We start from the raw sequence: 14,533 nt of genomic DNA, 5'->3' as shown, positions 1-14,533 counted from the left end.
TCCGAATGTCTCTGCACGGCCCTGGAGCTTGGAATTAACTTTGACAACTGACTGTTGTCTAGGTTTGTTTCAGACAGTGGCGCACCTGTGCTTTCCACTGACAAAATATCAACATGCCAGACCACACCTCACTTTCATACCACCACACACATCAGTGTAGATTTATTCCTAAACTCAAGCCGACTGTTAACGGGTGTAAAATGGACATTAGCATTGCAATGTGCCTTGCGCACGGTGCAAGATAGAGCCTTAATTCTTAAAGAGTGACATGCATATTCTATACAGTATTAATTCTCTCCAGTCTGAGCAGATGAGATAAAATTTGAATGTGAACAATCAACAGTGTGGGTAACAGTGGGGAATCCACAGTTCAACAAGAGATGGTTCCCACATTTCTGTAACTGGTCTATTAGAAAATGCAAATAACTTTTTAAATTGCAGGGAACACTGCCATCATCTATCAGTAATAAAGAGTAGCATGCACAAACAACACACACACACACACACACACACACACACACACACACACACACACACAAAGATACACTGAGGGAAATTGATAGTGTAAGAGTGAGAGACTAAGACTGAGCAGTGGACTTAATTCTGCTTGTCTGATGGAATATGATCACAAAAAACCCACTTTGTTTACATTTGTGTTAAATTTGGATGAGATCTCTTAATATTCTCAAAATATTGTTTGAGAGATCTGATTATAAATTAAGAGTGTTTACACCTGGCTTTTTTAATGCAGAAAAGTAGAACAGTGAGAACGTGATCCTATTCTGTTATTCTATTATTCTTTTCGATTTAACTACTATTATTAACTACTTAGTCAGATTCTAACAAATCATGAATGTTTTAGTCAAATTACAATTCCAGATATCTGAATTGATTCAGATCTGTTATCTATGTGAATACTATATACAAATACGAATACTATATATAATATCTATAAGTATGCACAGCAGATCCTGTATATTAGACAAGCCGATGCAATGTATTTCTCATGGGCCAAGTGTGCTAATTGAATTTGACGTAGGTCTTAACGACTCACAGAATCAGAAAAATTGTGACATTGAGGAGGTTAATTAGAAGCGTGGCATTGTAACAAAACTTATTATGGTAGGAGGATGTGTGTGAACACACATGCGCACACATATATGCACTGTTCACCACAGGTATCAAACGTAATGGCGAGAACTGTGAGTGTAATCAAACGTTTATGGGAAACCAAACGTTCCAGCGTGAAACTGGAGGAAATAATGAGCAGTTCCGGCCGGAGAGCCTAAAACGAGCTGTAATTATCAGCCAGCATTCAGTCTCTTACAACATTCAGGCAGGTCTGCTGACCAGAACCCCCAGCTGGTGACTCACTAAATTATAAAAGACAGGAAGGTGTCATGTGGTTTGGCCAGAACATAAAAAAGAGGCGGCTCTGACATTCATTTAGTGAACCTACAGAAAACCCACATACAGCGCTATTCTGGAAACAAATCCTCTACAGCCGAGAAATTCAATAGAGCATTTTTCCTTTTCATTCACTGGATTTTTACCTATGAACCTAAATGACTATGATTGTTCATATCTGCTTCAACACATATGGGAGATTCAATAAAAAAAAATATATATATATATAGAAAGTTGTGTATATATAACGCTTTTTACAACAAATGTTGTCATAAAGCAGCTTTACAGAGATACGTGTCCAAGCCTTTTATGAGTAAGCAGCATGGTGGCAAGGAAAAATACACAGAGCCCTATTTTAGCCATCTATAGCGCACTGGTCAATTGTGCTGTGCACAATTTAGGATTTAGGGGCGTGTCCTGTTTTTTTGGTATCATGAGGGCGCAAAAAAAAAAAGTCTTGCACAGCTTGAAACCTGCAAAAGGCCTGTACTAATTTTCTTACTTTATTATGAGTGTGTTTTGGGCATAGCGTGAAATAAACCAATCAGTGTGCCAATATTCATTCCCTTTAAGAGCCAGACGCATGAGCGTGGTACTGGGGGGAAATGTGGACCTGACTACCCAGGGCCCGAGTAGGCAGAGGGGCCCATGAAAATCCTGTTTTTTTTTTCCCGCTCACGTTCCTCGTGTACTGGCATGGATAGAGGCCCACTGACATTTCTTTATGCATCTCAGCAGAGGATACTGACCTGTGCTTTCATGCTATAAAGGTACACCAGCAGCTCATTTAGAGGAACAGCAATGTTATTTTAGTCTTTTTTCTGTTTATTGTATGTAAAATAGGCAAAAGCTGGGTTTGCAAAACTGATAATAGTTTCACTTTCAAAAACACCAAAACCTCAACCTATCTGTCACGCCTGGTGCTGAAAGCACTCCTGTTTCTCCCACACACACAGCTCTATAGGAGGTTCTCAGTTAAACAACTACACTACCCAGAACGCACCACCCGCTGACATCACACACACACCCGATCACGTGACACATCACCTGCTTCCTCCATGAAGCCCTGAATACTGATTACCTGGGCTGTGACCGAAATGGCTCCCTACTCCCTCATTAGTGTGCTGCTATTTAGGGAGACACTATGTAGTTCACTAATTAGTGATAAAACAGGAGTAAATTCGGACACTATGCGCCAGCGCTGGTCGCAAAAACACACACAGGTGGGTGAGAGAGGGGTTGAGCCATATTTAAAACTCAATAAACACACTGAACTGAGCTCTGAATTAAAGTTAGTGAAGCTCTGAGCTGATCATGAAGTAATTTCTCTGCCTGTATATTTACGCTTTTAAAAGATAATCCTCACATTATTGAACTTCATAAAGAAAACCTGAAATTAACAGCGTACACCGGCTCGCACTGTTGCCAGATGGATGTGGATGTGGGTGGTTTCATGCTAAATGTCGAGTTGTGTCTGAAATTGTCTGGAGGAAACGCTGTGATTTGACAGGTGAACAAAACTACCAAGTGTTAGAAGTTTGGAAATCGAACTCATCAGTGTTGTAGTTAGATATATAACCCTGCAGAGACAGAGCTTTTAGTCCTGCTGACGGAAATTTGAAGCTGTGTTAATGTTTGTTATTATATGTATTTCTTTCTTTCATTGCTTGCAAGATTATTTTATGTACTGTTTTTACGTTTTTGTTTCGTGTGTCCAATGATACAAGGCACAAAACAAATAATACAAACATGCAGATAAACTCATTTAAATATCGTTTTTTTGTATTTAGTGATATTTAAGTTAATTAAGTTATTTTAGTTAAGATCATGTTGAAATAAACCCTGTAATATTGTTCATTTGATGAACATCCTCTGTTTGGGTGGTTTTCTCAGTAGTTCGGCGGATTTGAAACACGTTTTACCCAGAGAATTGTTTTTTGTCTGAATCCCTCTGTAACAATCTGGCAACCCTAGTGGCTCGCTGTCCGCTCCGTTTCTTCGGCTGTCTGTTGCTTAGTAGCGAAACCCGCAAAGCATGTTGGGACACATTTAGCTCGTTTAGTAAGCAGCGCTGTTTACTATAAATCATGATGCATTATGGGAGTTTTTAGTGCCGTCAAAATTACGTTCGAATCCCCCCTTATGATTCGGACACTCAAAGAAAAATGGCTGAAATACTCAATAGTGCCCTAACTAGTAAATAGGGAGCCATTTTGGTCACAGCCCTGCAGTATAAAAGAACACTCCACGCACACACCTGTGCCGAGTATTGTTTGGTTTATCCACTTTACAAAGCGTTACTTTCTCTATTGTTGTTTTTCTCGTGTATGACCTTGCTTTTTGTTTCCTCGACGCTGATTTCTGCCTGTAACTCTGATTGTGGATTTACTGTGTTTGACCTGGACTGTTTAACATTTTCGATTTTTGGATTATCTCATATGCTGGCTTTCTCGTGTATTAACTCTGGACTGTCTCCCGTTTATGGTATGGTTTTGTCTACATAGCTACTGTTTTCTGGTGCTCTACTGTTTTTGTTTACGATTACCCCTGTACCAACCAGGCCAGTAAAAATGCATTTTATCTGTATCTGCGAGTGTCTGTATTCCATTCCCACTATGACACTATCCTTTATACTTGACAATATTTGATTCCATTTACAGGTCCTTCCTCACCTTAAGTTCATTTAACTGAACTGAGTTTTATCTGTAGCCTTTTTTTTGTATTTATATACAGAGGCAATGACACTCCACCATGCGTGCATGGTGCAAGCAGCATGGAGAGGCGGCGCTAAATCTGGAGTACAGCTTTACTGGCAGATCTATACGTGAGCCTACATACACTTCCTTACTAAGCAGCGTTCACACTATTACAGCAGCGGACTGATAAGGGCTGCCCTGAATTCAAGGCAGCAACACATTAACCAAAACCTTTGGGCTCAAAGTCCATGTCAATTGCTTAATTAGCTCCACCCAGTTCAGAATGCAGCTGCTAGAGAGATCATTAGTGCTGAGAAATTCAATCACATTAGTATCATCCTTGCATTTGTACACTTGTTACCCGTTAATATCAAATATTTCTTCTGACATATAAGTCTCTTAATGATCTGGCCCCAAAGTATCTTGAGGAAATTCTTACATTTTACAACCCATTACTTTTACATTCTACTCTCAACATGCTGGCCTATTATCATAAAACCCTCACATTAAAAAAAAGAAACAATGCAGGGAAAAGAGTGTTCTCTAACATAGACTGTGTATAGCTGGACAGAGCATCGTCTCTCAAAAGTGAAGCCACCACAGGTCGGGCGCCCCCTGCTGTTTGGTTGCAGAAAGCTGTGTAACCCCACCCATCCCCATAGGTTTCAATGGCAAAACAGACAACTTTCAATCACATTTTTTTATAATATACTGTAATTCTACCTCCATTATTTAAATGCAACAGCTAGTGTAACCTCTGCTTATATTCTCAAATTTTTATATCCCCACAGAATTAGTTTTTTAAAACATTATTCAGCTCTATTCAAAAAAGGTGTGGTTATTTTAAAAGGGCTGGTTATGGGCGGGACCAATAACAGACCGTCAGCTCCGCTCTGCAGCCTGTGACCTCGAGGCAGCCCTCAGGGGCGGGGTTATTTAAAGTAGTAGGCTGTCTTTCTACAGTCTTTCTCCCTACTCTGGTCTCTACTGCGCAGACTCGGGTATCAGGATTGTCAACATGGTGGAAGATTTTGGCTTAATTTTCATTGAATGAACGGGAATGGCGACACAGCGTCCATCTTTTTTTACTTCAATTTGCAGAAATACAAAAACAAACAGACTCTCACCCTGCACAAGGCGCATCGCAATGCTCATAGCTATCTTACACCCTGTCAACAGTCTATTTTCACGCCTTGTGTCCGTGTCATTTACATAGCAACAGTGCACGTGAATATATCTATAGCGATGGGCGCAGTGGTGGTCTGGAATTGAGGTGTGTTCAGGTAAATGAATAGAGTAGTGCTATCTTGGCAACGGAAAACACAGCGTGAACAAGCAGGTCAGTTTTGTCGGCTGAGAGGTGCAGAAGTGCTGCGTCATCCAAATATTAATGTGCCAAAATCAGAGCACACCTGACTCTTAAAGGGAATGGCAAGTAAAACGCTGATTGGTTTATTTCATGCTCTGCCCAAAACAAAACCGTGATTACCATGTTTTTCGCACTATAAGGCGCACTATCAATTAACGGCTATTTTCTGGTCTACTTTCATACACAAGGCGCATCGGATTAAGGTGCTTTATGCGACACTAGTAAGTAACAGGGGTGTCGCCATGTTTTCCTTCTAATTCAGTAAAGCTTAGCTAAGTTAAGTAAACAAAATAATTCCTGAAAACAAAAAAATTAAGTCAAACGAGCACTGGATGTTAATCTACACAGTTTTCTCTCCTGAAAACTGTTTATTTGTGCTTCCATTTATTTACAGTAGTTTTAGATTTCCAGTTTTCCAATAAGACTGGGTCCATACTTATTATTATTATTATTATTATTATTATTATTATTATCATAAAAAGCTAGTGCTTAGCGCGGTTAGCGGCTAATTCTACTGCTCCATTCTTATTGCTGGAAGACTAAACTGAAACTTCGTTATAACTCTGTACTTCAGCAGAGCGTCTTCACTGCTCCTTACAACCTGACCAGTAAAACTCATACATAAGGTGCTCTGTTGATTTTCAGGAATATAAAATAATTTTAAATGCGCCTTTTATTGCAAAAAATACAGTAATTAAGAATTGAGCCGGAGAAGGTATACTTTTCCCAACGTTGCGATAGCAAAAACATACTGACATGCCTAAAACGAAGCTGCGCCATGCACAGTTGACGGCTAGTCTGTAGATCTCTCAAACAGGGCCCTAAGTCTTTAAATTGAGACAAAAAAAAACTTTCTGTTCTTGATTGATTAAGGTGAAGTTTCTAGTCCATTAGTGGTTCCAGTTTTTGCATTCTGGGATCAGGGATCTGTCCTGTTCTTTTCTTTCTGTTCTCTCTCTATTTCTTTCCCATGTATTGAGATGCCAGTGCTGCCCGGCCTAGTTCTTCACTGCCCTGCTGAAATGCTGTTACTGCTCTCCACAGCTTTGCATGTAGCTGTCATATAGCCTGAATGGACTTTTACATTAACATTGAGCATTTGTCCTTCACTCACTCACACAATCTTTTCATAATTCATAACCTACTCTCATAAATGGTTTGCAATGTCTGCAGCAGTGCCTCGTTAGGTTGAATGAGGCCTTTAAGTGGTTAAATAACACAATTGTAATGTTGATTATTATTATTTTTTAATAATTTACACATTTCAGTTATTCATTCAGCTATTTTTATTGAAAAGAAATTTAAACATATCAGAGATTTGTTTTTTTTTTTGCTGTTAATATCTTTTTTTCGTTTTTTTGACAATTGCAAATCTCTGCATTGCAGAATATAAAAAAGGACTTTGGGGGTTGTTGTTGGGATGTAGGGGGTATTTTTGTACATAAATGTACAAAATATTAGGGAGTATGTTGTCATGGGGTGAGAGAACCACAGACCCACCCACCACCCCTCAGTAGTGCCAAGCTGAGTAAAGTGGACTAATTAGCCCAGCTGGGCACATTTAAAGGCCTCCTGGGACTGATTCAGGTTTTGCTAGCTAAAAGAACACTATTAAGCTGATATATATATATATATATATATATATATATACATATATATGATTCTACTATTCTACAAAGCCAAAGCAACAGCAATTTATTTCTATCTATAAATAAATAAATTGCTGTTGCCTTGGCTTTGTAGAATCATAGGTTCAAGTAAAAAATATAAGAAATGTAGTTTTACCTTGAGAATGTCATCCTGTTTTATTTTTAAGGGCTGCAGCATGTCCAGCATTTAAATACAGTATCACTTTATCTGGATGGTTCATTGTAGATGCCTCACAGATGCTCAGCTGATATTCAATCATCATTCACTAAAGGGAAAGTAAAGGATTCTATATGTAAAACAACATACAACTGACCCAAATGCTAATCTTAAGATTAGATACGATTTTAGGTTTGGTATAGAGCTGGATTTTAGGATTGATTAATGGTTGATGTTTGTGTAAGGGTACGGTTTTAGAGTTGATTAATGGTCATCAACCGTGTTTAATATTATCACAAGTCTTAACTTACAAACGATTTAAATATGAACACATTTTGCAGTTAATATGTGTTATATGGTTCTTACTTTAATATGTACAGTATTTTAAACACAGGTAGATTTTTAATGTCATTATATTAATAGTGATTTTATTTCCACTACTTTGTCATAATAAATACATATTTGGCAAGAATAATGTTCGCTATTGAATTAATTCTATCTAAAACAAAGGCAAATGTATAGAGGTGAAACTGTGATTCTTTGCTATACAAGTTTGTAGCAGAAAAGGGGGGAAAGAAGCTTAAAATCAGAGTTGAACACAAAATATATTTAACCCTTGTGTAGTGTTCATATTTTTGTTACTTGTTTACTATGTTATTTGTATTTAATTCAGCAAAATTAAGCAATTTTACATTAAAATGCTTTACACATGCTCGCTTCACCTAAATTGCAAGCAATATAAACAGCTTACATGGTTAATATTTGCCCTTTACCTTTCTTATGTTACATTTCTTTTAAAAAGTGCTACTTTTTTTTAGTTTTTTTATAAAATGTAAAAGAAAATGAATTAAACTCAAGATATGAGTAGAAAATTTGTTTAGTTTCAAATTTACAAATGAAGCAATGTTTATTAGCCCTTGGCCAAACATACAGTTGTGGTCAAAAGTTTACATACACTTGTAAAAAAACATAATGTTATGGCTGTCTTGAGTTTTCAATAAGTTCTACAACTCTTATTTTTCTGTGATAGAGTGATCGGAACACATACATGTTTGTCACAAAAAACAGTCATAAAATTTGGTTCTTTCATAAATTTATTATGGGTCTGCTGAAAATGTCACCAAATCTGCTGGGTCAAAAATATACATACAGCAACAAAATTTGTCAATTTTGGTGATGTAGCGAGTTGTGTCAATCAAATTAGCTTCATGTCATGGCCTCTTCACTTCTTGTAAGTGATTCTGATTGACTACAGCTGTTGACTTCTCATGAGCCCATTTAAATAGGGCTCATTTGACCCAGTGATTAGACTCAGCTACAAAAGCTACAATGGGAAAGTCAAAGGAACTCAGTGTGGATCTGAAAAAGCGAATTATTGACTTGAACAAGTCAGGGAAGTCACTTGGAGCCATTTCAAAGCAGCTACAGGTCCCAAGAGCAACTGTGCAGACAATTATACGCAAGTATAAAGTGCATGGAACAGTTGTGTCACTGCCACGATCAGGAAGAAAACGCAAGCTATCACATGCTGCCGAGAGGAGATTGGTCAGGATGGTCAAGAGTCAACCAAGAATCACCAAGAAGCAGGTCTGCAAGGATTTGGAAGCTGATGGAACACAGGTGTCAGTCTCCACAGTCAAGCGTGTTTTACATCGCCATGGACTGAGAGGCTGCCGTGCAAGAAAGAAGCCCTTGCTCCAGAAAAGGCACCTTAAGACTCGGCTGAAGTTTGCTGCTGATCACATGGACAAAGATAAAACCTTCTGGAGGAAAGTTCTCTGGTCAGACGAAACAAAAATTGAGCTGTTTGGCCACAACACCCAGCAATATGTTTGGAGGAGAAAAGGTGAGGCCTTTAATCCCAGGAACACCATGCCTACTGTCAAGCATGGTGGTGGTAGTATTATGCTCTGGGGATGTTTTGCTGCCAGTGGAACTGGTTCTTTGCAGAAAGTAAATGGGATAATGAAGAAGGAGGATTACCTCCAAATTCTGCAGGAAAACTTAAAACCATCAGCCCGAAGGTTGGGTCTTGGGCGCAGTTGGGTGTTCCAACAAGACAATGACCCAAAACACACATCAAAAGTGGTAAAGGAATGGCTAAACCAGGCTAGAATTAAGGTTTTAGAATGGCCTTCCCAAAGTCCTGACTTAAACCCCATTGAGAACATGTGGACAGTGCTAAAGAAACGGGTTCATGCAAGAAAACCATCACATTTAGCTGAACTGCACCAATTCTGTCAAGAAGAGTGGTCAAACATTCGACCTGAAGCTTGCCAGGAGCTTGTGGATGGCTACCAAAAGCGCCTAGTTGCCGTGAAAATGGCCAAGGGACATGTAACCAAATACTAATGTTGCTGTATGTATATTTTTGACCCAGCAGATTTGGTGACATTTTCAGCAGACCCATAATAAATTTATGAAAGAACCAAATTTTATGACTGTTTTTTGTGACAAACATGTATGTATTCCGATCACTCTATCACAGAAAAATAAGAGTTGTAGAACTTATTGAAAACTCAAGACAGCCATAACATTATGTTTTTTTACAAGTGTATGTAAACTTTTGACCACAACTGTACTGTATGTAATATAAATGTGTGTGTGGGGGGGGTGTACAGTGTGTGTTTATCGAAAATGTGTTTTGATATATGTTTTTCGCAAAAAATGAGCCAATGCCAATGAGTTTGAGTTAGAAAAAATATATTTTTAGTATCATTTGATGAAAAATTAAAACGGGTCTCACAGACCCGAACACCACACAAGGGTTAAAATATCAAGAAAAAACTGTGTGGCAGAAAAACAAAGTGTTTATGGGGACAAAAGTTGTGAGTCTCTGATAAATCACAGTATTGATATACGCATTATTTGTAACCTATTATGTAATATGTATTGTATGTAAACTCCACCAGAAGCATGATGGAAAATAATCTCAGAAAGAATCTAGCTGCAGTCTTGCAGTTAGTGATCCCCAGTCTTTGTAAAATCTTAGACTGTGACTAAAAAGTTTGTGACGAGTCTTTAGATGTGAGAGGGTGTGAGACTTCAGTCTGTTAAAAGTCTTTTCAAAGTCGTGTAGTGTACGGACAGCTTTATGGTTAAGTTGTATGTAATACACTTTCAGTTAAAGGTTAGTTTAGAGCATCTATATTGAGGCATCTACAATGAACTATCCAAGTAAAGTGTTAACATTATTAATATTAATTTCACTTAATATTTCTCATATTGTCTTCATATTTAGCTGAGGTAAAGGTTAAGCCGTCCACCCTGCTGTAGTAAAATACCAAGTTAATTAAAATTATTTTAGAAAATCTAAATATATCTTTGAAACAGAACAAAGTTACCATGAACATGTCAAATAACTGTAGGTCAACAGTTAGAGAGAGAGAGAGAGTGTGTGTGTACTGCAGGTAAACTCACCTGTGTGTGTGTGTGTGAGAGAGAGAGAGAGACAGAGAGAGAGAGAGAGAGAGAGAGAGAGAGAGTGTATGGGTATTGCAGGTAAACTCACCTATGTGTGTGTGTTAGTGTGTTTGTGTGTGTGTGTTTGAAAGAGTGTATGTGTATTGGAGGTAAACTCACCTGTGTGAGTGTGTGTTTGTAGTGCAGCTCTGTTCTTCAGTGTGAATCGTGGTGATTTGGGCTGTTTCTGCAGGTGGTCAGCACTCAGTCCATCAGAGGGCTGCTTGAGTGTGTGTGTGTGTCCATGAGCAGAGCGCAGTGTGTGCAGCAGGATACAGAAAGGCAGCTCGTGCCCTGAAACAGAAAAAATAACACGTTCACATAATGTGTGTCTTTAAATAAAACATTCACATAATGTGTGTCCTCATGCCCAAAGAGTGACATTACTCAGATCTTATGGAACTCCCCACATGACAGATACTATCACTATCGCACAGCAATCATATTGATGATCATAGGTGTGAAAAGTATTAATGTTCGTTATTTAGGTAGAAGTATAGATACTAGGATCTAAAGTACTTTTAAAATACTTAAAATATAAAAATACTTAAAATATAAAAGTAAAAGTAATGTAAGGGGAAAAATTCCACTAAGAATAAAAGCTTATAGTGCACTACCCAACCCCCCCCCCCTTCCCAAAACACAGTAAATACACTGCTCAAACAAATAAAGGGAATACTACAATAACACATCCTAGATCTCAATGAATAAAACATTCCAGGTGCAAATCTTTATTTATAACATAGTGGAATGCATTTAGAAGAAAAGAACATAAAAATGATCAACGTAAATCAAAATTACTATCCCATGGAGGTCTGGGTTTGGAATCATACTCAAAATCAAAGTGGAAAATCAAATGACAGGCTGATCCAACTTCAGTGAAAATTCCTCAAGCCAAGTTTAAATGAGGCTCAGTAGTGTGTGTGGCCTTCACGTGCCTGTATGACCTCCCTACAATGCCTGAGCATTCTCCTAATGAGGCGGTGCATCTCCTCCCAGTGCTGAAAGAACCCTTTTTAAAAATCACCAAGCTGAAAGAATTCTGCATGGAGGAGTGGGAAAACAAATTCTCCTAGTCAATATCAGAGACAGAGACAGGTAAATGGCTGCAGGAGTAGGTGGATTTGAGGTTATTTGAAGCACAGGGAGAAATACTATGCATTAAGGTGCATAAAGTTTTTTTTTTATTATACTACCTCTATTTTCTAATATTGTTGATTTAAAGTCACTGTCACTGTTTTGTCACTATCAGAACAAGCCATTGTGTTTCCATTGGAGGACGCCACGGAGGAAGCCACTGCAGTCCAAAGAAAAAATATATATACTGTGGACAGATGAAGCCAAAACTGAGTTGTTTGGAAGAAGAAAAAAAGCACAGCACACCATCATCATCCCACATCCCAACTGTGAAACATGGTGGAGGGGGCATCATGGTTTGAGGCCGCTTTGCCTTTGTTTTGCCTCAGGGCCTGGACGGATTGCCGTCATCAACAGAAAAATAAATTCCCAAATTGACCTAGACATTTTGCAGGAAAACTTAAGACCATCTGTCCGCCAACTGAAGCTGAACAGAGGATGAATGATGCAACAGGACAACGACCCAAAACATAGAAGCAAATCAACAACTGAATGTCTTCAACAGAAGAAAATACGCCTTCTTGAGAATCCTGACCTCAACCCAATTGAGATGCTATGTCCACATAACCTCAAGAGAGAGACTCACACCAGACATCCTAAGAATATTATAGCTGAACTGAAACAGTTTTGTAAAGAGGAATGATCCAAAATTCTTCCTGACTGTTGCGCAGATCTGATCTGCAACTACAGGAAATGTTTGGTTGAGGTTTTTGCTGCCAAAGGAGGGTCAACCAGTTACTAACCCAAATGGTTCACATACTTTTTCCACCCTGTACTGTGAATGTTAACATGTTGTGTTCAATAAAACCATGAAAACATATTTATTTTTTGTGTGATATTAGTTTAAGCGGACTGTGTTTGTCTATTGTTGTGACTTAGATGAAGATCAGAACACATTTAATGACCAATTTATGTAGAAATCCAAGTAATCCCAAAGGGGTTCAAATACTTTTTTTTTGCAACTGCACTGCAATTGCTATAGTGAACCAAGTATTCCTCTAGGAATGCTTTTTATCAGATGTAACATTGGTGTGAGACATTCAACTACAGTATAGGGCATCACAAAGGTCGGGGACTGATGTCAGACGATCGGTTCTGTCATTGCAACTCATCCCACAGTTTATGAACTCCATTTCTCTGAAATTGCAGCTACATTGAAGTGTTTGTAAGGGCTTTATACTCCTTCTAGCTCACAGTCAGCTTGGGAATAATGGCGCTAGGACCATATAAGGCCGTGCCAGGGGGTGGTGCTGGTAAGTGCTGCTCTTAGAGGCTGTATAGCTGTGTGTAATTGAACACCTTTGACGATATCTGTGGGTGTGAACTAAATGTATGCAGTGGGTTTATTCTATATTTTGCATGTGTTCGTGTGTGTGTGCGTGTGTGTGTGTGTGTGTGTGTGTGTGTGTCCATACCGATAAGCGGGTACATTTCCTCCTCCCCGTCGTGCCCCACACACAGCTGGTACTTTGAGGCCGTACCCTGTACACAGGAAGTGGTCATTATGCTTAGAAGAGAAGGACAGGAAGCAAGAATGAGGAGATATGAAACACAGGAAATGCCAAAACGAGGACGCAGTAAACACGCTGGCTGCCACCTGCTCCACTCCCAGCTCCAAACAAACAACCATGACATTGCTGTCTTCTCATTACACCCATAACAAACCAAGGCTCTTTATAAATTCTTTTATACTTAAGAAAAGCTCCTTTAAATGATTATTTAAATAACTACTTCTCAAAAGGGTTCAATGTCACAACGTAATTTGTAGCACTATTGACATGAGCCAAATAACTGATTTTTAACACTACAATTTAAAGACAGTTTGTACGTTTTTTTTTTTTTATTCTGAGTCTGTGTTTCTTTGGTTTAACACTGTGTGAATGGGTGGATGAAGATGAGTTTGCCATTGTGATATATCCATGTTCACAGTTGCTATCTGATTGTATCAGTGCCATTAGCAGTGCTGGGGTTGCTCAGGTAACCAAGAAAAGCTATTGGACCAATCAGAAATCTTGTTTATTAAAATTAATATATAGTATTTGCCCCCTTACAGATTTATTTTGTTTTTGCTTTTTTGTCAGAATTTATTTTCAGATGGAAAATGTTACAAAGTCATTTCTAAGGCTTTGGGATTTCAGCAAACCACAGTGAGAGCTATTATTCACAAACCAAGAAAACATAAAACAGTGGTGAACCTTAATTTTTTTTTTTTTTTAAACGTTTGTGTTTTATCAGTGAGTCAAATAAATATACTGGACATTATATAAGTGCTGTCCAACCCTCTTCATTTTACAGTGGTGAACCTTCCCACCAGCCAAATGAAATTACTCCAGAAGGGCATGAACAACCCATCCACAAGGTCACAAAAGACCCCAGAACAACATCTAAGGAACTGCATGCTTCACTCACCTCAATTATAGCTATAGCAAATATAAACTATGCAATATATTTATTATGGATTGAAGAATGGAAAACACTTCATAATTTGTGGTTGTTTCACTCACCGGAAGACTGTTGTGCTGTATAACACTCTGGACCACGCTGTCAGCTGTAGAATGCATGTCCACCATCACTGGGGTCATCTAGCAAGGACATGTTGAACAGTGTTTAAACAAACAAACAAACATAAATAATTCTAATTGTATTATGTCACCTA

The 14,533-nt window shown here is 38.4% G+C and overlaps 1 protein-coding gene across 1 annotated transcript in view; it reads right to left on the bottom strand.

The window, feature by feature from the left end:
* Positions 1-14,533, bottom strand: part of arhgap20b (Rho GTPase activating protein 20b) — a 78,891-nt gene that overhangs the window by 34,637 nt on the left and 29,721 nt on the right. The window contains exons 7-9 of the mRNA XM_049466778.1: positions 14,382-14,459; positions 13,293-13,359; positions 10,861-11,034 (exon numbers count right to left, since the gene is read on the bottom strand). Coding sequence (XP_049322735.1) covers positions 10,861-11,034; positions 13,293-13,359; positions 14,382-14,459 — 319 coding nt within the window. The remainder of the gene's footprint in view (positions 1-10,860; positions 11,035-13,292; positions 13,360-14,381; positions 14,460-14,533) is intronic.

Source organism: Astyanax mexicanus, chromosome 1 (genome assembly GCF_023375975.1).
Source record: "Astyanax mexicanus isolate ESR-SI-001 chromosome 1, AstMex3_surface, whole genome shotgun sequence".
NCBI classification, from domain to species: domain Eukaryota; kingdom Metazoa; phylum Chordata; class Actinopteri; order Characiformes; family Acestrorhamphidae; genus Astyanax; species Astyanax mexicanus.
This window is presented reverse-complemented; position numbering and strand designations above follow the sequence as displayed.